The 21689-nt window shown below is 51.1% G+C and overlaps 1 protein-coding gene across 1 annotated transcript in view; it reads left to right on the top strand.

Annotated features, from left to right (window-relative positions):
• The window catches only part of nectin1b (nectin cell adhesion molecule 1b), a 94445-nt gene that overhangs the window by 48616 nt on the left and 24140 nt on the right, over positions 1-21689 (top strand). The window contains exons 2-4 of the mRNA XM_064303001.1: positions 14419-14790; positions 17533-17832; positions 19078-19195. Coding sequence (XP_064159071.1) covers positions 14419-14790; positions 17533-17832; positions 19078-19195 — 790 coding nt within the window. The remainder of the gene's footprint in view (positions 1-14418; positions 14791-17532; positions 17833-19077; positions 19196-21689) is intronic.

Raw genomic sequence — 21689 nt, 5'->3', positions numbered from 1 at the left:
ATCATCGCTCTTTTCCTTTTTGGCATGTGAACAAAGGCATTGTCTCTCTGTCTGCCTCGCTCTGTCGGGCTACCTGCTCTCAGCTAAAGCCGCGCGCGAACGAGCCGGATCTGAGCGCGGGTGGCGGGGACAGGTGTCGGCCAGGGCGCTCGCGGTGTAAAGGCTCATGGGTAACGCGCGGGGAGAGAGAGAGAGAGAGAGAGAGAGCACAATGGCCGCGTCTGTGCGTTCGTGCGCTGACTCATGTCCGTGAAAGACCGGTCGGGCCGCCGCGGGCCGCGGGGGCGGGGGCGTGAGAAACCGTGCGAAATTAGAGAGCTCCTCTGCGGCGCGGCGCTGCCAGGTAGCGCGGGAAGACGTGGCGTAATGCCGCCGATGGGCGGAGCTACGCTGTGACTCATTCTTCTTTATCAGCAGATGGGCGGAGCTACACGGTGACTCATTCCTGTTTATCAGCAGATGGGCGGAGCTACACGGTGACTCATTCCTGTTTATCAGCAGATGGGCGGAGCTACGCTGTGACTCATTCCTGTTTTAACAGGCCGCTGGACACTTCAGTGCCTGCCTGCTCAGCCACGCTGTAAGGACAGGCCTGAGAGACAGAGTGACGTGTGTGAGACCTGTAGCCCGGGTTCCTGTTCTGGCCCAGAAACGCCATGTGGTCCCAAACACAGGTGCTGAGAACAACTGTCATACTTCCATAACAGACCTGGGTCCAATACGTACTTGTTTTGGATTCAAATACTTTTCTGTGCTCTGTTGATCTTGCCTGGTGTAATTGAGCTTTCCAATATGACCAGAAGGCAGGTGTTTGCACTTTTTGAGAGTATTTAATTGGTTCCAATAGACCAGACAAGATCAGTAAAGCGTAGAAACGTATTTGAATCCAAAAAAATTACGTATTTGACCCAGGTCTGTTCCATAATAATAAAAAATAATACTAACAACAATGAGAGTGTGGAAGGAGACCTTCAGTCAGCAGTATGGACTGAAGTGTTTCATGTTCAGAACCAGGGGAACAAGACTAGCGACAGTATGCCTGCCTGAGCATTCAAAGGGACAAAGCTGGCTTAAGGACAGGGGCGGCTTGTTCCTTTTTTATTGGGCGATAATGCCTTCGCTGCTCGCAGAAGATGCTTTAAACAGCAGCTCGTAAGACTGTCAACGTCCATTTCTTTCTCTTTTTTTTTAGGCTTGTTCTCACGTCGGCTCGTTCGCCTCTGTGGATTTTCAGACGGCCTGTAAATAGCCCCGTTTGACGTCTCTTCGTCTTTAAAAAAAATAAAATAAATTAACACCTCCTCACATGAACACTAATGCAGGCTGAGAACTGCGGTGCGCACAGTTTAAATAAGCGATACCCAGCGAGAGATTACGAATGTATTAATTCCAAAAAGGCTAAAACAGGCTAAATCATTTCCTCTTCCCACCTTTTCTTTGTACGGAATCATTTTACAACTTTGAAATTGTGGTCTCATAACAAATTAATAATAAAATTACATCGGCCTTTTTTTTTAATGGATATTATTAATATGCTGTCAGTGAAATAGAAAATTGAATCGCACGGTCCTTGTGGAAAGAGTCTGTAGTTCACTCGAGGTAATATTGCACAAGAGGTCCCGGTGAGCCGTGCTGTGACTCAAAATGGCGTAAGAGCGGCGGCTCGATCACCGTCGTGTCGAAACGGATGCGTTCCCACGAGCGAGACCCCTCCCTAAGGAAGCTCAGCGAGCGGGCGGCCGCTGTCGATCCGGAGCGCGTACCTGCGGAAGGCGAAGAGAGGAAAAAGCGCTCTCCTGCGGAGCAAGAGCCGCGGCGCAAGGAGCTTAATCAAGCTATCGATCCCGTGTCTGACGGTGGCCACACCCTGCTGGAGGGGGGAGGGAGGGGGGGGGATGCTTGATAACTGTCCCACTTCCCACTGCCCTTAAAGCCTCTAATCAGCTCTGTTGGGAAGCTTGTCAACCGTGCCAGACTGTAGAGTGATTCTCCTCTGCCGGGGGGGGAGGTGTGGGGGTGGGGGGTACTGTCAGGAGGGTAAGGCTGGGTGTGTACTTGATAAGAGGCCAAAATCGAACCACAGCTGACCACATACAAATGTGTTTATACTCACTGTGGTTTCAAACTGTTCATTTAGCGACAGTATTCGTAGTAGTAGTATCAGCAGCAGGGCACACACACCATTCACTCACCATTCACTCACACACTCATACCTATGGGCAATTTAGAGTCTCCAACTAGCCTGACCTGCATGTCTTTGGACTGTGGGAGGAAACCCACGAGAACACGGGGAGAACATGCAGACTCCACATGGAAAGGCCCAGGGCAGGGCAGAGACGGGGATTCGAACCCAGGACCTTTTGCTGTGAGGCGACAGTGCTAGGACCTCAAATCCAGTTCAGTGGCAGCAGCGGAGGTCAGTGTGTCTGTGTGCGTCCCTGGCCTGAGTCCCTCCGTGTCTGTTGACCCAGGAGCCCAACACCTTGCAGAAGAGCTCTCCCGGGAAAATGGGGCCTGTTCGGAAGAGCGAGTTTGGAACTTTTCTTCTTCTTGTCGGCGGGTTTTCGGTCGGAGGTTCCGTGGCTCCGGCGCGATACTGCGCCCCTCGCGGCTCCCACGCAGGCGCGGCCTTTCGTTCGCTCCTTCGCCCGCCTCGCGAAAACGGACCACTTTCCCGCCAACCGCACCGTCGGATGAGTGACGGTAATTTTAATGCGGGCTAATTGAGTCATCGAATCTGGCCCCCCGGCCCCCCCCCCGCCCCCGCTCCTCGCCCCCCCACCCCTATGACTTACTCCCCCCTGCTCATCCCGGTCCCTCTCTGATCAATACTAATACAGTATCGGAATCTGTCAGCTGCGCGGTTTCTTCTTTCTTTTTTTTTAATTTTTATTGTAATGTATTCACTGCTTTTCCCCATCAAAGCACTTCATACAAAAGCTCATTACGCTCCTGTGTTCCCACTCTCTCTCTCTCTCTCTCTCTCTCTCTCTCTCTCTCTCTCTCTCATTTCACCTCGCCCACATTAGCATGCGCTCAGCGCTCGCTGACTGACGCGCTCGCAGGTTTAAACTACGCAACGCGCCGACACCAGAGAGTAATTACAGAGGGGGCCGCTAAGTCCATTAGCGGCGTAGCCCGTTAGCAGCGCAGCCCGTTAGCGCTGGAGCCCGTTAGGGACGCAGCCTGTTAGCGGTGAAGCCCGTTAGCACTGGAGTCCATTAGCGTCTTAGCCCGTTAGCGGTGGGCCGCCGCGGCGGTTTTTAGGGGAGGTTGAGCGCCGTGGAAACGCCCCGCCCCCTGCCACTCTGCAGTTTCCCGCGGGCGTACACAGCTCGTCTAGCGCTCAGTCCAGTTCGCGGCGCACGGTTTTGCGGCCTCCGCGGCGTCTGCTGACCTTTCCTTACGTAGATCGGGAATGGCGGTTTCTCTTCCCTCTTCAGCGATCACGCGCTTCACGAGTGCGGTTGACGCAAGACGCTGTTACTGCCGTGCTAGGAGGGTTTGGCGGTATTCGCTTCCAGGACAGAATCTGGTAGCTCCGCGTGCCGTCAGACCGCTCGGCAGCCCCCCCCTCCCCCCCAGGGCTCTACAGAGCTCCCATTTTAGCAGCATTAGCTCCTGAAAATTGATGTGTGCTAACTGGAAAAATAATTTAGGCACACATAATTTGGATGCATTAGTGTGCTCGTAACTTTTTCAGCTTAGGAGCGCGTGTGCTCTTTGGAAAGACGTAGTAGTAGCCCTGCGCCTAGCCAGACAATTAAACAAACACATGATAGTTACATAAATGTCTACATACAATGCGAAGACAGACGGATCAAACCCGGCCATACCGTACATGAGTGACAGGAAAGCTGTGCATGATTACGACTCAGCAGGTGCTGGAGCAGCAGCAGCACCAGTCAGCAGGACGTTGTGAAATCTGGGAGTCTTCAGCGGTGGTGCCTCACCCTGTCTGGAACGACACACACAACAGACTGCAAAAAAAAAGTCTTAAATAAGTCTTAAATAAGTCTTAGCAAGTGTTTTAGTCTTGTAATTCGATTTAAAATCTTATTTCTCTCTTACTTCCTCTCTTCTCTGAAATAGGAAATATTTGCTTGTTTGTTTTTTTTTTTTTTTTTTGCTTGGATGCTGACAGTTGTTTTTTTATGCTTGACAAGTGAAATCGCCTCACCCCGTTGGCAAATCTTGAAATGAATCAAACTACCTCACCCATTTGGCAATCTTTTGTCTTACTTAGCCAAAAAAAAAAATCATTACTTTATTTGGCATTTACACACCCAGTTTCAGTCTGAGCTCAGTAACTTTTAATTTTTGGCTTAATATGAGACTAAAGGGCCTGTTAGGATTGACTTAAATATTTTGGTCTTTGAAGCGGACTGGCACATGCACCCTCTGTCAGGGCAAGTGTGCGATATACAGTGCCTTCGGAAAGTATTGTGATATTTCAGTTTTTTATTTTTTAATAAATTTGCAAAAGAAATTCTAAAAACCTGTTTTGGTTTTGTCATTATGGGGAATTGTGTGTAGGTTGATGAGAATACAAATGAAATTAATCCGTTTTATAATAAGGCTGTAACGTAACAAAATGCAGAAAAAATGTAGGAGTCTGAATACTTTATGAAGGCACTGTATATTTGGTCAGATATATAGGCAAGCAGGGCTTCCATATTTTTCTTTTTTTTTTGGGTGTTCACTTGGGTTCATACCTTTAACGCACCCCCCCCCCCCCCACACTATACCGGGGCCCACTTTGGGCAGCAGTCCAGGCCCCATTGCTGGGGGCCAGGGTGTAAGGGATTATCATAAAAAACGGGACTGTGGCACAAGTGGCTTCCATTACCAGACTTGCTGTTTTTTTTTTGTTTAAAGGAAAATAAAGAAGGTGGCGGTACGAAATACTCCCTCTGCGCTCGATTCTCACGTGTGAACTGACTGCCAAAAGCCAGTTACATGTGGCATAACTTAAGTCAACATCTCAGACAGCTCTCTATGGTGCCTCCACACTTTCACCTCAGACTGCACTCTATGGTGCCTCCACACTTTCACCTCAGACTGCACTCTATGGTGCCTTCACATGCTAGCACATGAAAGTGGCAGTGTAGTATAATGGGTAAGGAGCTGGACTTGTAACCTAAAGGTCGCTGGTTCGATTCCCATCCAGGTTGGACACTGCCGTTGTACCCTTGAGCAAGGTACTTAACCTGCATTGTTTCAGTGTATATCCTGCTGTACAAGTGGATGCAATGTAAGTGCTATGTCGCTCTGGATAAGAGCGTCTGCTAAATGCCTGTAATGTAATGTTAGCGGTGTGTGTCCTCAAATGGATGATTCTGCGTTCTAGTAAAGGAGCACTTTGGTTGTGCAGAATTCTGTGTGGTTTCACTTTTTTTCTGGCTGATGTCTTGGTCATAGCGAATGGGATTAGCTGCACAATTGTAAAGATCAGCGAATTTGCCCAGAATCGCCCTCTCAAACAGTGCATGAGGACTCAATGCTCTGTGCTTAACTTTCATAAGTTACCTTTTTTTAAACTTTAAACTTTTAAAATGTGCATTAGCGTTTGATTTCTGTGACTGCTGAAATCTGAAGTGTGGATGACTTTAAAAGGATGATTGATTAGGATACGGCGCATTGAAGACCTGAAGCCTGAACCTCAGCCGGTAGCCGTGTTCAGGAATGTAGCTGAGCTTTATGGGAGGTATAAACTGAATTACTGCGGTAGGCTGAGCAGGGTGGACAGGCCTCTGGAACGTTCCCCTCGATGGAGACGGAAATGATGGCATTATGGCCGAGGCGTTTAGCTTTTTATAGCCTAGATTCAGACGTTTCAGACATTTCCATAAAGCTCAGTTTGATGCTGTGTGAAGCGTGATAAAATGCAATGCTGTAGGTCTGCTGACCTGAAACTGGCTCTGTGTGTGTGTGTGTGTGTGTGTGTGTCTGTGTGTGTGTGTGTGTGTGTCTGTGTGTGTGTGTGTGTGTGTGTGTGCGTGCGCGTGTGTGCACGCGTGTGTGTGCGTGCGCGTGTGTATGTGTGTGTGTGCGTGTGTGTGTGTTTGTGTGTCAGAGCTGGGCACTCTAAGCCAATAAGAAGCCCCATCACTGTGCCTCTAACCCAATCAGAAGCCCCTGTGGGCAGCAGCACACTCACCACATACCAGGCCTGCCTGCTAATTGAAAGCAAACAGAGTGCCCCGCCCTCCCCCTCCTCCAGCTGGAGTGTGATCTCCTCTCTGGGCTGTGAGTGGCCCTGGCGTAGGGGCGGCCTGTTTCAGGGCCCAGTCAGAAGAGCCTTCTGCAGGAGCCGGAGGAATATCCCATCACCAGGCATCCTGCGCACTGTGCTCATAGTCAGGCTGTGACTCTTAACCAATCAGAAACCCTGTCACTGTGACTCTTAACCAATCAGAAACCACGTCACTGCGACTCTGAGCCAATCAGAAACCATGTCACTCTGACTCTGAGCCAATCAAAAACCGTGTCGTTGTTACTGTAAACAAAGTCAGACGCCCCGTCACTGCGACTCTGAGCCAATCAGAAACCCCGTCACAATTAGACTTTGCTTTCCCCACATCTATTACAAAATGGAAAGGAAAATCTCCTCCTTCAAAATGTGATTTTTTAAATCCAAGAGATAGTCCTCTGGGATCTTCGCTGTATTTCCACCGGTTCCCGTTCACCTCGTTGAGGTTTCTGTCGTTTGTTTGTTTCTGTATTTTTTTTCCCCGGGCTTCCAGCCGGGAGCCATCTTGGCTGTGGCGGGCGGCTCAGCGGGGAGTTAGCGGGCGTGGAGCGCTGGGGGCGGGGCGTGGAGCGGGGCGGGCTTTATCGAGCGAGTTTGCCATGCTTCAAAGGTCAGCACGGATGCGGGTCATGTGACAGGAGCAGGGAAAAAAAAAAAAAACATTCTGGTTCGACGCGTCCACCTCGGTTAAGGTCACACACACACACACGAAAAAAAACCCTTCCTAGTATGTCAATATTTATATCTTAAAATAAAACTCTCTCAGCAACCATTGATTTTTTTCCTCGCTTGCCTAGTTAGCCTGGGCTAAGGACTTGACGTCAGTGTGAATGGGAGAGCTGGCTGCACAGGCGAATGGGACAGCACATTCTAGCACATTCTAGCACGTTCTCTGCATCAAACAGTCAGGCTCATTAGGCCAGGGGAAGCTTCAGCGACTCCCTCCACAGAAACCCGCTAAAGCTTTGACCGCCACAGACAGTGAACGGCGTTGACGTCGCTGTTCTTCTGGCCGTGTTCCACGGTTTTGTCTTTACTGTGCACAAACAGAAAACATTTCCGCAAACAAAAGGAACAGACTGTTCGGTCACACTGATAAACTCTGTTGGTCCTTTGGTTGTTTTGTCTCCCTTTCGGTTTGCCTACGTTTGAAAGGCCCACCATTGCCTCCCACTGAAGAGGGTCTCTGTTCGAGTCTATGTAACGTAAATAATAAAATTAAATAATTGAATGGTGTCTCTTAAATAATGAAATGGAATGCTGCCTGTCCCGTTTTTAATACCCCCATCGTTCAGTGGGCATTCGCTTTGGTGTTTAGGTTGAGGGTTAAGGGGGTGGGTCTGACATGGAGGGGAGCGGGCGTTGCCAGGGGCATTGTTGCCTGGGGCATTAGCGTTGAGAAGAGCAGAAGAAGCGGCTTTCAGCAGCCGGACGGCATCTTTGACCTTTGACCTCAGTATCCCCTGAGCTGTAATCTGCTCGCCACGGCCGGCTCTTCTGGCCTGTAGCATGTGCGTCTCTCCTTTACCGCGTGGTGTCCCCCCCCCAGGTGACCTGGACTCCCGACAGACCTGTACTCCGCTGCCGTGGACTCTCTACAGTGTCTGTCATCCTCTCCTCCCGTATTTATTTATTTATCCTAGATGCTGTATTGAGGCCTTTTATTGGCACCGTATCCGGCTGAGAGGCACACTGCATTATTCAGAGCCCCTGGTTCTGTTGTCCCTTTTTGCATTTTGCCAGTGTGTGTGTGTGTGTGTGTGTGTGTGTGTGTGTGTGTGTTTGCGTGCGTGTGTGTGTGTGTGTGTGTGTGTTTGCGTGCGTGTGTGTGTGTGTGTGTGTGTGTGTGTGTTTTGTCGGGGGGGGGGGGGCTTTATTGGCCGGTACCCTGGTCCTCCGTCTGACTGGCGAGACCGAGCGGGTTCATCGCAGGGAGAGAGAGCGCCCCGCAGTTTAAGTGATCGGCCAGCGAGCCTCTTCAGTGCCGATTGGCTGCTGCAGGAGGGACCGGAGAGCCAGTCACAGCGGCTTTTGGCGATGGAGAGCATGAATAATTTAGCCTGCTGGGTCTGGTGGCACGGTCCTGTTGTTGGAAAAACATGTTCTTATTACAGAGAGCGAGAGAGAGGGGGAGAGAGAGAGAGAGAGTGAGAGACAGAGAAAGCAGTACGCAGGGAGAAAGAGAGGGAGGGGCAGGGAGAGAGAGAGACAGAGAAAAAGAGAGAGCGAGTGATATTTGTCAGTCAGTTGTTTTAATTAGCAGGAGAAAGTGAAAACAGGGGTTTCGGTCCAAAGAGGTGATGCCTTTTTTCCCCTTGTTGGTTGCTGGGTGAATAAACCAGCCTTACTCTACACCTTTCGATCAGTGACAAAGAGAAACCCCCCCCTTCACCCCCCCCCCCCACCCCCCTCCCCCCACCCTTTCTTCTTCTCTTTCTGCGTGTGACAGGTGGTATCGGGGTGATGTCATGCAGTGAAGTCAGGCGTGTAGCGACAGCCGCGTGTTTGCCCTCTCTGTGCGGGGCCCAAAACCGCAGTTTCCTTGTCTGGGGGAGTTTTGGGGACGTGAATCAGCCTGAGAGGCTGAGTATCGGTGCTTGGATGGTGACGCCGCTCTCTGCAAACAAGCATTTATGGGTTTTTTTTTTCCGTCTTCCCACATTACTGTAGCTTCTCGCTGTCACCCCAGACTGCTGAAATGGCCTCGCTGTTACCTCGTATGGATTTTAAAATATGAGCAGCAGGAAGCGTGAAAATGCTTAAACATCAGCGAAGCGGAAACTTGGCCAATGAGAGCGGCCCTGGCGCGCGTGTGGTGGGCTTGCTCTTTGTGTGAGGTTTCCCGGGGATACCGTACTGCGTAAAAAACGATTCATTCCGACTCAGAGCGCGGGGCGGAATACGCTGGAGGCCGGCCGGGCGAAGCCAGGCGAAGCAGTGCATCCTGGGGCTGTTTGCGACGCCCTGGAGCGAAGCGTACGGAGAGAGAGAGAGCCGCGCGCGGATCGAGGCTTTTAGCGCCCCCCCCCCCCCCCGTGCGTCAGGTGACAGTCACGCGGGATGACATCACGTGTCACAGGCGCCAGCGCGGTGGCTGAGTTCGCGGTCGGGAGGGCTGTGGGGGTTCCTTCAGAGCCCCCCAGCGGGATGGGGGGGGGGTTTGAGTCTTGGTGGGGCCGGGGAAGAGCCCCTGCCGCTGTGAGAATCGAGCGAGGCGCTCCAGCACACGTTCTCCATTATCGGTACGCGGGCCGTGATCCGTGTCCTGGCGGCGCAGCGCGGAGGCCGTCCGCCCGCGAGGGCCGCGTTGAGCCCGTGAATAATTCAGAGGGAGCAGCCGCTGCGCGTTCAGGGGCCCGTGAGCGTGCCGGGGTTTCCTGCGCCCGCTCTCAGGGGCAGGGCGTCTGTACGCGGGAGGGGGCGGGGGACTCGGACCCGGGCGAGGAGGCCTGCGGGACGGTCAGAGAGCGCGGTCTCTACCCCGTCCGCCCCGGCAGATCAGGTCCCGCATTTTGGGCCGCGGGCGAGCCGGCGCCCGCCGGTGGAACAGGATCGGCGGCTGAGCCCGAGGGGGGAGGGGCTCATTTACATAAAAACCGACCTGACTGACACGCCTTGCGGCTGTGGGATTATGGGATTGATTGTCAGCGTGCGTTTTTTTTTTTGTTTGTTTTTCCCCCCCCCCCAGAGCCTGAAAGGAGAGACAGGCTCACCTCCCCCACCTCGGCCCGTTTTGATTGGATCCTGGAGCGCTAACGCGTGTGCTAGCGCTTCTGTCCGTCTCTCTGAAGACCGCTGTCCTTTCTCAGCCCGAACCCAGAACATACTTCTGGAACAGCGCAGATCTGTCTTTCAGTATAAAGAGGATTTCTCCCTTCTGTGTATTTATTTTATTTATTTTATTTATGTCTTTATTTTATTGTCAGTCTGGCTTGCGGATGATTTCTGCACAATGGTCTTCATTTGTCCACCATGGTTAGGTCTGCCCTTGCACCAGTGAATTAATTGGACAGGCCACCGTTTGTCCCAGTATGGGAAAATTGGGTGGGGGGGTGGTTATTGTAGTGAATCGGGGTGGAAATGGGGATGGGGGGGGGGGGCTGCAGAGGACAGAACAGCCGGCTCGGGAGAGAATGGCTTCTCTGTTTATGCCTGTCGGTCCTGTGCGCACACATGTATGTGTCGGGGGGAGTGGGTGGGGGGGTTGGGAAGGGGGACAGGGGGGCACGGGGGTCCCCTAGCGAACCATGTAACCCCCACCGCCCCGGTGAATGGGACAGGAGCCCGTCCTGTAACCGTGGGAACTGGGGCTGCGCTGTTCTCCGCCATGGCGCTGACCCGGGAACCCGCGGAGCCTGAAAAACCAGCAGAGAGACGGAACCCTGCGGTGACTACCCAGCAGGCCCTGCGTGTGATTAACCCCTCCCCCTCTACCCCCCCCCCCCCTTACCCGCGGTGGAGTTTGTGTAGGACACATCACAGGCTTTCCTCTGCCGGTCAGATGTGCCATTTCTCTGTCCCTGTTCACCTGCGGCCCTCGACTGCCCCTTCTCATCTCTCTTCTCTTTCTTCTTCTCTCTCCTCTCTCCTCTCTCCTTCTCTCTCCTCTCTCTCTCCCTCTCTCTCTCTCTCTCTCTCTCTCTCCTCTCTCTCTCTCTCTCTCTCTGTCTCTCTCTCCCTCGCTCGCTCGGTCCGGGATGTTTGATTTGATTCGGCTCCTCTGAGGAGCCTGGGAAAGGTCTCTGGGCTCCCTGGTGCACCCGTGTAGGAACGCCACGCTTCTTAAATTCAACCCCCCTCCCCCCAACCAAGTGGTCATGGAAACAGGACCCCCCCCCCCCACCCCCAAGATTTGGAACCTGCAAGCATGTGCCCCTTTCCTGCCCCTGTACCCACTGTGAAGTGATTGACACTTTCCCCCATGTTCCGATACGAGCGGACCCCGCCCACCACCCTCAGGCAGCGCCCATATATGGTCATTCAGCGGGCGTCACTCAGCCCCACCCCCACCCTGTGACCTCATGGCTGACAGGTCGGCTGCAGTTTGATAAGCCAGGCTTTAATCCCGGCATGCCCCCCCCCCCCCCCTCCCCGTGTTCCCCACAGAGCCCGTCCCGTGCCCGTGCGTAACGCGGGGTCCGCTGTGGACTGCTGGAGGGGTGCGGGGGGGTGCGAGGGAGGGGGCGGGGGCTTCAGCTGTGTAATTAGACCAATCCGCGCACCACGGTCCTCAGCAGCGGGGGGCAGATTTGGCTCTCAGCCCTCCTGCAGGAGCTCCACTTCGCTGCGCTACGGGACGGTCGGTTATCAGACGCTCCGCTCTGCTCTGCTTAGCCTGGGCTGATTCAGCACCGCGGTCTGCGTTTACCCAAATGTGTACCGAAGGGAGGCGGGCCCAGGACCTGTCTCCAGGGGTGCTACCCGAGAATCGAACCTGCAAGCCCGGTTCCCCCTAACCGCTACACTGCGCTTCGGACCCAAGCATCTCCCCGGCTGCAGTGATCCTGCACCTTCTGTGGGATGAATCCGGTAGTTCTGCATTTATGTATTTCATAGATTAGGGATGGTGTGCAGATCTTTTGGTTGTTTTACATATTGGATAGGTTAGAACGAGACTAAAACTGTGCCACTTTACAGAGCAGCTTGCTCCGGCGCCATTTTGGATTGTAGTTCACAGTTCATTTGTAGTTCATTTGTTTGGGAGGTATTTATATTTTAGTGTATGCTTCGCCCACACCTGTTTACATTAGCTTATGGGCCCGTTAGATGTGTGTGTGAAGTTCCCTCCCCCAAAAAGAGGGGGCGAGGTGACCCGGGTGCCCGGTCCCCCCCCCCCACCCACCGAGAGGACCAGACGGCACTGGTTTCTCACCCATCTGAACCAGTCAGGCTGGTACTGTGAGGTTGCCAAACTGTCTACGAATAGCTGCTGAAAACACCCCCTTTTCCAGGCTGTGTTCACGGTGGAGGGAGGCCAGACTACACCATTCCATCCCCCTCAGGGACGATCGAGTTTTGAATAAATGCTAACCCCCCCCCCCACCCCTTTCCCTAACAGATGGCAGCGGGACAGCCAAGCACATCGATTGGATCCCCCCCAATGCACATTACAGTGGTATCAGTCATGACCCCCCCCCCCAGCTTAGCTTAGCTTAGCTTAGCTTAGCGATGACAGTAGATTCTTGAATGGAGAAAACTGGGAAGAGCTGCAAGGAGTCTTGACTGTGTTAAGACTCACAGCATTTCACACTCATGGTGTTCAGTCTCGTGACATTGAGACTCACAGTGTACAGACTCCTTGTGTTCAGACTCATGTTGTTCAGACTCCTAGTGTTGAGATTCACGGTGTTGAGACTCACGATGTTCAGGTTTGCGATGTTCAGGTTTGCGGTATTGAAACTCACATTGTTCAGACTCACGGTGTTCAGACTCACGGTGTTGAGTCTCTCTCTCAGGGTCGGGGCTGTCTTCGCCCTCTGTGTTTTATATAAATGTGTTGCTTATCATGACACCTTCCCTTAACCCTGAGTCCACCCCCCCCCCCCTTAACCTTGAGTCTACGCCAGCGCCACACTCATCAGATCCCACCGCGGTGCTGCCACACCTCTGCTATCCATCAAACATTATGGAAGTTACACGTTATTAGTACAGTCAGAATATGCAATTATCCTGTAATACTACCAACAATAATGATTATTATTATAGTAATAATGTTATTCATCTGATGCGCTCACAGCATCTCACAAGTGAAGGGAGGAGAGGTGACAGTGTAGTATAATGGTTAGGGAACTGGGCTTGTACTGTGGGTTTGATCGATAACATTGAGCCAGGTACTTCACCTGAACTGCGTTAGTAAATAAGCAGCTGTATGAGTGGATTGTATGTGGAGAGTGTGGACTGTGTCCGTTAATCTGGGTGAGAATGTACCAAGTGCCCTCTTAATGTAAATGGGGTGGAACTCGTCGTACCCAACCCCATACATGTGTTTGGACATTTCTGCCTTACCTGAGCCACAGTAGGCTGACACAGTGGGCTGTCAGTGTGATTGATATAGCATGTAGCACGTACGCTGCAGCCTTCCTGGAGGCTGTGTACATCAGTGTAACCACCTCTTTCTAGAATGCGCTTTGGCACGCAGTCGGCCTGCCTGGACCATGATTAACTGCATAATGTCTTGTGCTTTCACCCTGGAATATGGGTGACGGATGGAGATGAAGGGGGGGTAGTAGATGAATGATGAGAGGAATGATTTTAACCTGTGTTATCTTTAGCAGGAAGTGACCTAAACAGGTCAGACACTACCTTGGGGTGGGGGTGGGGGGGGGGGATACGCAGATGAATGTTGCTACTGACAACCAGATAATGGGGAACCTCGGGAACATCTGTCCTCGATGCTTCAGTGTTCCAGGACATTGTGATGTCATATGTAGGAGGCGTTGTGATGTCACAGGCCCTGGGGGGGTGTGAGACTTGAGTTGTTAGCTTGAGTAGATGTGACAGGGTGTGGCCTGGCGTGGCTCTGACCAATGAGGGAGTGGCATGTCCTTCAGTCTGCCAATGGGCAGTGACTTTGCACAGCATCATAGGAAAACTACAGTATGGCTTCGGAACGCAACAATTGTACAGTAAAAGCCTTTGATATTGTATAGAAATGCATTGTATAAATTGTATTTTTTTGGTATATGCTGCTGATGACGATTATTATTATTATTATTAGAGCCAAAATGGCGTCCCTCTCATGTTTGTTTTGTTAAGCTGCCCCAGGGCAGTCCTTGAGCAGTACCCTACTGAGAGGTAATTAGGCCTGTGAAAGCCAGTGTGACCTGAGCAGAGGAACAGAGTTCTGAGCCCTGATCCCCCTTTACTTTACCCCCCTAACTTATTCATATTCACGATGGCTCACTCTGCACGTCCCACATTCTTATATTACTCAGATCGATCTGTGTTTTTTTGCCTTACCTACTTGCATTAAACACACCCAATGCGTTGTGTGTGTGTGTGTGTGTGTGTGTGTGTGCATGAGAGAGAGAGTGTGTGTGTGCGTGAGAGAGAGAGTGTGTTGCATCTTACTCTCTTTAGCTGTCTTTTTGCTGTCGCATTTTTGCTTTGTTTTCCAGTAGTTCTGTTTTTTAATCTCTCCCTCCCTCTCCTCCCCCCTCTCTCAGGTGCGTCTGCGCAGAGCGTGCAGATGGACTCCGTCAAGTCCGGGTTCGTGGGCTCGCAGGTGGAGCTCCGCTGCCTGTTCATCAACAGCAACCCGCCGGTGAAGATCTCGCAGGTCACCTGGCAGAAGTTCCTGAACGGCAGCAAGCAGAACGTGGCCATCGCCAACCCCAGCCTGGGCGTGTCCGTGCTGGCGCCCTTCAAGGAGCGCGTGACCTTCAAGCAGGCGGCCGTGCGCCACCGCACGCCCTCCCTGGAGGACACCACCATCGTCTTCAACAACCTGCGGCTCTCCGACGAGGCCGCCTACATCTGCGAGTACACCACCTTCCCCGCGGGCAACCGCGAGAACATGGTCAACCTGACCGTCTACGGTGAGCAAGGCCGGCCTGCATAACGGCCCTCTCTCTCTCTCTCTCTGTCTCTCTCAATGTCTCTCTCTCTCTGACCGTCTACGGTGAGCGAGGCCGGCCTGCATGAAGGGTCTCTCTCGCTCTCTCTGTCTCTCTCTCTCTCTCTCTGTCCGTCTACAGTTTAGTGGTAGGACTAGACGAGCAGTGTTGGGCTGAATGGCCTGTTCTTGTCTTACGTTATGTTATGTTATGTCTCTCTCTGTAACTCACTCTATCTCCCTCTCTCTCTCACACACTCTCTCTATCTCTCTCTCACACACTCACTCTCTCTCTCACACACTCACTCTCTCTCTCACTGTCTCTCACTCTCTCTCTCTCACTCTCTGTCACTCTCTTTTGTCTCTCACACATGCTCTCTCTCTCACTCTCCCTCCCTTCGCTCTCTATCTCTCTCTCAGTTCAATTCAGTTGAATTCAATAATGCTCTGTTGGCATTACTGAGTATAAACAATATTGGCAAAGCAATTCACAATTAAACAATTAACAATGACGTGCACAACATATAATTAACACAGTGGAATGAACTATATATTAAAAGAAAAAAAAAACAGAGAGCTGCTCCCTCTCTCTTTCTCTCCAAGAAAGAGAGCAAAAAAAGAAAGGGCAAAAAAGAAAGGAAAAGATAGAATTGCTAGACAAAGATCAAAGCATAACATGAAGAAACAGAATAGAGAACAAGAAATAGAACAAAACAGGATTCCAAGTAATTAAAAAGAATGAGAAAGAAGTTTGAAAAAAAAAGTTTGAAAGGAAGAAAAAAAATTCTGTAAATAAGAAAGGCTTCAGATGAACCGACGCGCCGCTGAGCTAACTATGTCCTTGACTTACACTGATGTGATTTTAATGCGCTGTGCAGCCGGAGTGGTGAAGCCATCATGTCTAGTGGCAGGAAATGAAGTAGATTTGGTACAGCGCGGGGCTGAGCCCTTTTTAATCACGGGAGACGTGGCGTGTTCATTGGGTGAGCCCTGCTTGGGGCAGTGCTAACGCAGACGAGCACGCTGCCCGTGCTGTACATTAATGTCCTGTCAGGCTCGGCGAAATAAGCCTGTGAAATATAGATGAATAAATCCTGCTTTTTTTTTATTTTTATGAGGGATACTCACATTTTCCTGTGGCGAGGGGAGAGAAATGGAGCTTTAGCCAGCTGGGCACCGGCCTTTTGGAAAGGGGTGGACTCTTTTTTTGAGCGTCGTGGTTACGGATCTGATTGGCGGTCGAGCGTGGGGGCCGTTGTCTTTGAGTCGGCGCTCGGAAGGGAGAACACAAAGGAACCGGGGGGGGGGGGGCCTGAGTGGACCCTTCTGACGACGCGTCTTGTCGACTCCCGAGCGTCCTTTTGTTCGCAGAGAAAGCCGCTCTTGTCTCCTGTGAAGAGGACACGGAGGAGGCAGCCCGGCGCGCGTGTGCCGGGGAAGCGGTTGATAAGACGTTATGAGCTCTCTCTCTCTGTGCCCTGTCAGCGGCCAGTGCGAACATTCCTACTGTATCTGATAAGGGCCGGTTTGGCCCCGAGTCCGGGTCCCTCTGGGGCTGCAGTGTTTGCTCATTTCCCTTTGGCGGCTCACAGGGGCACCAGGATGAGCTCGGTGGGTTTTGGGGAGCCGGGCCCAGGCCGGTCTGCCCTGACTGGACCGTTGGCTAATGCGTTTTCTTTGGACCCTTTTTTTTTTGAAAGGTCGTTTGATTTATCTTCCCGCGAAGTGATGTCGTTTTTCCACACGATCCCCCGCAAGATTCATTAATTCCAGAGGCTTTACCTCTAAAAATTAATGAGGCTCGCAGAGGCAAAAATTGAGATGGTTTTTCCTTTCCTTGATAACATCATGTAATTTAAACCCAGGAACTATGGAAGCATAAATCTAATGCACGTAATTGCCAAAACAAGTCTTTCAGGGCACTGAGCGCCTTATATTTCTGCTTGCTGAAGTTAGCATTGAACTCAGAGAGGCAGAAAGATAAGCACATAGATCCATACAATCATTTATCCGTTTTTCACTTAAGTCTTTTGGCACATCCAGAGTGTCTTACAGTACAGTGCATTCAACTAAGGTGGGTGCCACAAGAAGCACATCTCAATCAGTGTGCAGAAAACAATCCCTTCATGAAAATAGCTGCTAGCAGCGACAGCAGTTGCAGGATTAAAAAGTATAACCATTTCATGTTGTTTTATTTTTAGTGTGAGAAAGCAAGCAAGGCTTGTTTGTCCATCGCAGTGTGCTCTGTTATTTGGGCTACCAATGGGCTACTTTCTGTGAGCTCCTTGGTTTGACAGGGCGGTAGTGTTGTATAATGGTTAGAGAACTGGGCTTGTTACCTGTAGGTTTCAGGTTGGATTCCCAGGTAGGCCGTTGTACCCTTGAGCCAGGTGCTTAACCTGCATTGCTGGTATATTATTGAGGTGGCAGTGTAATGCAATGGGTAAGGTACAGGTCTTCGATTCCCCAGACAATGCCATTGTGCTTCAGTGTATATCCAGCTGTATAAATTGGCTGCGGTGTAAATGCTATGTAAACATGTTTCTAAGTCGCTCTGAATTAGAGCATCTGCTAAATGCCTGTAATGTAATAATGTGTGTATGGATACTATGGAAAAAATGCAAAAGCTGTGCAAGTCAGTCCTGATAAAGGCTTTTGCCTGTAATGTAAATATATGATATATGTTTGCTTGTTTATTAATTTAAATTTTTCTGATCACGTGCAGCTCGTCCCGTGACGCGCATGTCCCTGACCACGCCCACCATCATCACCCGGCAGCAGAAGCGCAAGACGACGGTGGCCACCTGCCTGTCGGCCAACGGGAAGCCGCCGAGCGTGATCACCTGGGAGACGCGGCTGAAGGGCGAGGCCTCGTTCCAGGAGACGCGCAGCGCCAACGGCACGGTGACGGTGCGGAGCAACTACGCGCTGGTGCCCAGCCGCGCCGCGCACCGGCAGAAGCTCACCTGCATCGTGGCGTACCGCGACGAGCGCATCACCGAGAGCGTGGTGCTCAACGTGCAGTGTAAGCCGCCGCCCCTGCCGCGTCGCCCTCCGAGGCTCCGCCCCCTGAGGCTCCGCCCCCTGTTCAGCTCCGCCCCCAGGCTCAGCCCCCTCAGCTCCATCCCTCAGCTCCACTCCCCAACTCTGTCCCTAAGCTCCGCCCCTGGCCCCGCCCCCAGCTCTGTCCCTCAGCTCCGCCCACAGCTCCGCCCCTGTCCCCGTCCCCAGCTCCGCCCACAGCTTCGCCCCCTCAGATCCGTCCCAAGCCCCCCCCCCCAACGCTGTCCCTAAGCTCCGCCCGTCAGATCCGCCCCTGGCCCCGCCCACAGCTCTGTCCCTCAGTTCCGCCCACAGCTTCGCCCCCTGTTCACTTTCGCCCAGTTTTATGTCTGTGTAGCGCCTGTTTTTATTTTACCAAGGGAGCTGTCTCAAAGCAGCTTTGCAGAGATTCGGGCCTAGAACTGAACCCCCCCAGGGGCATGCCTAGGGCAAGAGTAGCGAGGGAAAAGCTCCCTGGATAGTAACAGGTAGAAACATTGAGACAGAACTTCAAACCCCAGGGTTCACCGTTTCCCTGCACAACAGTCTGCTGAGAGAGCCACAGGTAGTGAACGCAAACGTAAATATTGTATAATGTTAGATTGCCATATATCACACACTGTGTGAGTGGTTCTATAATTATATTTATAGTGCAGTCTGTAGGTTTTTGGACAGTTACACAGTTTTTACCAGAGCACGTTGGCTATGAAATGAAACAATGAGCATGAAGTTAAAGTGCAGACTGTCAGCTTTAAGTTGAGTTTATTTACATCCATATCGGGTGAACCATGTTGGAACTGCAGCCCTTTTCATACGTAGTCCCCCATTTTTGGGAGATCAAAAGTAATTGGACAATTAGCTGCTCTTCGCTAGCTGTGTGAGGTTGCATCATTAGTTCATTCACAGTTAATGTCTACGTAGAGGTGTGTGTATAATTCCAGTGACTCTGTCCTTTCCGTCCACACATCCTGAAACGCAGGCGCGTACGGCCGGCTTGTAAGGACCACGTTACCTAGGCAACCGAGGCTGCCCTGCCCGAGCCCGCGGTGTGCGTGTAATTTCAGCGCGTTTGACCCCCCTGGTCGTTACGGCCCCTCCTCCGGAGACCGGGGGGGCCGGTGGGGCCGGCAGGGTCGATTCTTATAGTGCACGAGGTGCCCCCCCCCCCCAGAAGGATGAGAGGAGACCTGACACCCCCCGTCTCCCCCCCCCCTCTTCCCCCCCGCAGACGAGCCCGAGGTCAAGATCGAGGGATTCGACGGTAACTGGTACCTGAACCGGCAGGACGTCCAGCTGACCTGCAACGCCGACGCCAACCCGCCAATCACCATGTACCAGTGGAAACTGTGAGTGTGACCCCGCCCCCTCAGTCCATTGGCCTTAAAGGGCCAGAGACCAAAAATGGATCCAGTGACTCAGACCTTGGCCAAGTATATGTGCTGGAAAGGTCTTTAACTCTTTAGATGCTGGTTAAAAATGTGAACTCCTGCACACCCCTGAGAGTTTTCAGTGAAGCACGTTACCGTAAACAAAAACACACAAATCGTATGAAGGAGAGCATGGCTGTGTTGTCTGAATATTGTTCATGTCGTTTTAGTGTAATTGTGTCTTAACAAGTTAAAAATATTTCTAGTAATTATTGGGCCCAGGTTTTCTCAATTTTCGCAGTAAAGAAGGAGACTTGTGAGTCTGCAAGTTGTAAGTTCTCGATAACGGCTGAAAGAGCATTCTGAAATAAGATTTGACACGTTTTATTTTTTTAAAACATTTCTGTTATGAATAGCTTATACTGCAGAAAGAAGACTAAGTGCTCTATTCAGTGCTACTGACACCATACTGAGGCATTAAAAAAGGGATTTTAACTCAAAATTTTACTCAAAGGATTCTGCTACATACTCAGAAGTCATCAATGAAAAAATGCAGTCCTTTTTATTAGTGAACTTAGCTCTTAAGCAGTTAAATAAACTTTTAACAAACTCACCAACCTCAGTCACTTCCTGTCTCAGACTCATCATATACTGTGGCATAGAGGTACATGCTCAGAAACCCCTCCTCCTATTTCATCCCTCTCTCAACCTCCTGCTTTCTCATCCCTCTTTCAGCTTCCTCCTTCCCCATCCTTCTCTCAACCTCCTCCTTTCTCATCCCTCTCTCAACCTCCTCCTTTCTCTTCCCTCTCTCAACCTCCTCCTTCCTCATCCCTCTATCAACCTCCTCCTTTCTTATCGCTCTCATTTATCTCTGCAACTCGACCTTTCTTTTTTTTCTTCTCTCTAATCTTCGCTTGCGATCAAGATAACCTGCTGTTGTGAGTCACAATCCACTGTCTCCGCTAACAGACAATGCAGCGTTTGTGCCTCTGCCCGCACACACCCCCAGCATCCTCTGCCCCCAACCCCTCCCCCCACCCCACCCCTCCCAGCCGGATCAAGCAGGACAGGCGGGTGCGCCTGATAGCGATGCCCCTGCATGCCAGTCGGGTGTGGCAGACGAGGATGTGCCCTCTCTCCATAGAGGCATGGGCGTGTCAGCACAACTGAGTCAGTCACTGTTCCCCTGCACCCCCCGGGGCTGAGATGAGCGTGAGGCCTACAGGGGGTACACCCTGCGTGGATCGGGGTACACCTCACACAATTCAGCCTGGCTCAGCCTGTCTTCTGCAGACCTTCAAAAGACTTCATTATTTTATTTTTGTATGAATTTATTTTTCATAGCAATCTTTTCCTTCCTCACAGCCAGATCAAAGGGGCCTGCTGGAACTAAGATGGCCGACAAAAATAGGAAAATAATTTTCCACATCATAGCGGGGCAAAAAGCTGTAAAAGTCACTTTCATTTTGTCTTTTTGTTGTTGTTAACTGTAGTGGCGCGTGATGAATGCTCAGAGAAAGTGGAAACTAGCTGAGAAACTTTCAGGACACTTTGTGTTTCGATACGGTATGGACATTCGTTCACCAAATTGAAGAAGATAACTAAATTTTGTGGGCTGTTCTTTGATGTTTTTGGGTGAGCAAGTGTTGTTTTTAAAATGGGAAAATTAATATTGAACTATAACCCCACTGGGGCCTCTGCATTTCATAGTGATTGATGAGTCCTGCAGTCACAGTTGCATTTTGTATTTTTATCAGCCTTTTTTAAAAATAGCATATAAATACCTTTTTTTCCTTTAATAATTAAATAATCCAGAGAACAACATCAAGTCATCATTTGGGAAAGTGTGCATTTCGCAGAAAGGGAATGACCTTTAGTGATTCATCCCAGAACTTACTGCGTTACAACGGCTGGTGATAAGGAAGTGTGGATTAAAATTCCTTTAATATTGTTTAACCCTTTGAAGAGGTTTTTTGGAATGTTTTGTTTTTTTCACGTAAGTCAGTGTTCTAGAACTCCACTGCTCTCAGTTCCCAGTAGTGCTTGTGACATCAGCATTAGAATGTTCAGGTGATTTGCATTCTATTCTCATATTTCTCACACTAGATGTCTAGATCCCAGTGCTCAGCTACAAAGACCCATTGAAGCAGAAGTGACATCATTGTTATTTTGGCGTTTCAAAACCAACACTTGCTTATCAGACAAAAAGCATCAAAGAGCTGCCCACACAAATTTTTACCGTTCTAAAAGCGTGACATCACAGAAGCCACGCCCTCCTGCGGCCTGTGTTTTCAGGCACGTAGCGCTGGGTTTCTTCACTCCTCTGCTCCTTCATCCAGGAGCGCCCAGGCACGTTCTCCCAACCGCGTGCAGATCCTGCTCTTTACGTCAGCCCACTGCCCTTGACGCCCACGGTTACCGGAGTGGGGGGGGGGGGAGGGGGAGGGGGCGGTATTTGCATAAAGCGCAG

Source organism: Anguilla rostrata, chromosome 12 (genome assembly GCF_018555375.3).
Source record: "Anguilla rostrata isolate EN2019 chromosome 12, ASM1855537v3, whole genome shotgun sequence".
Lineage (NCBI taxonomy): Eukaryota > Metazoa > Chordata > Actinopteri > Anguilliformes > Anguillidae > Anguilla > Anguilla rostrata.
The sequence above is the reverse complement of the archived record's forward strand: the minus strand, read 5'-3'. Positions and strand labels throughout refer to the sequence as shown.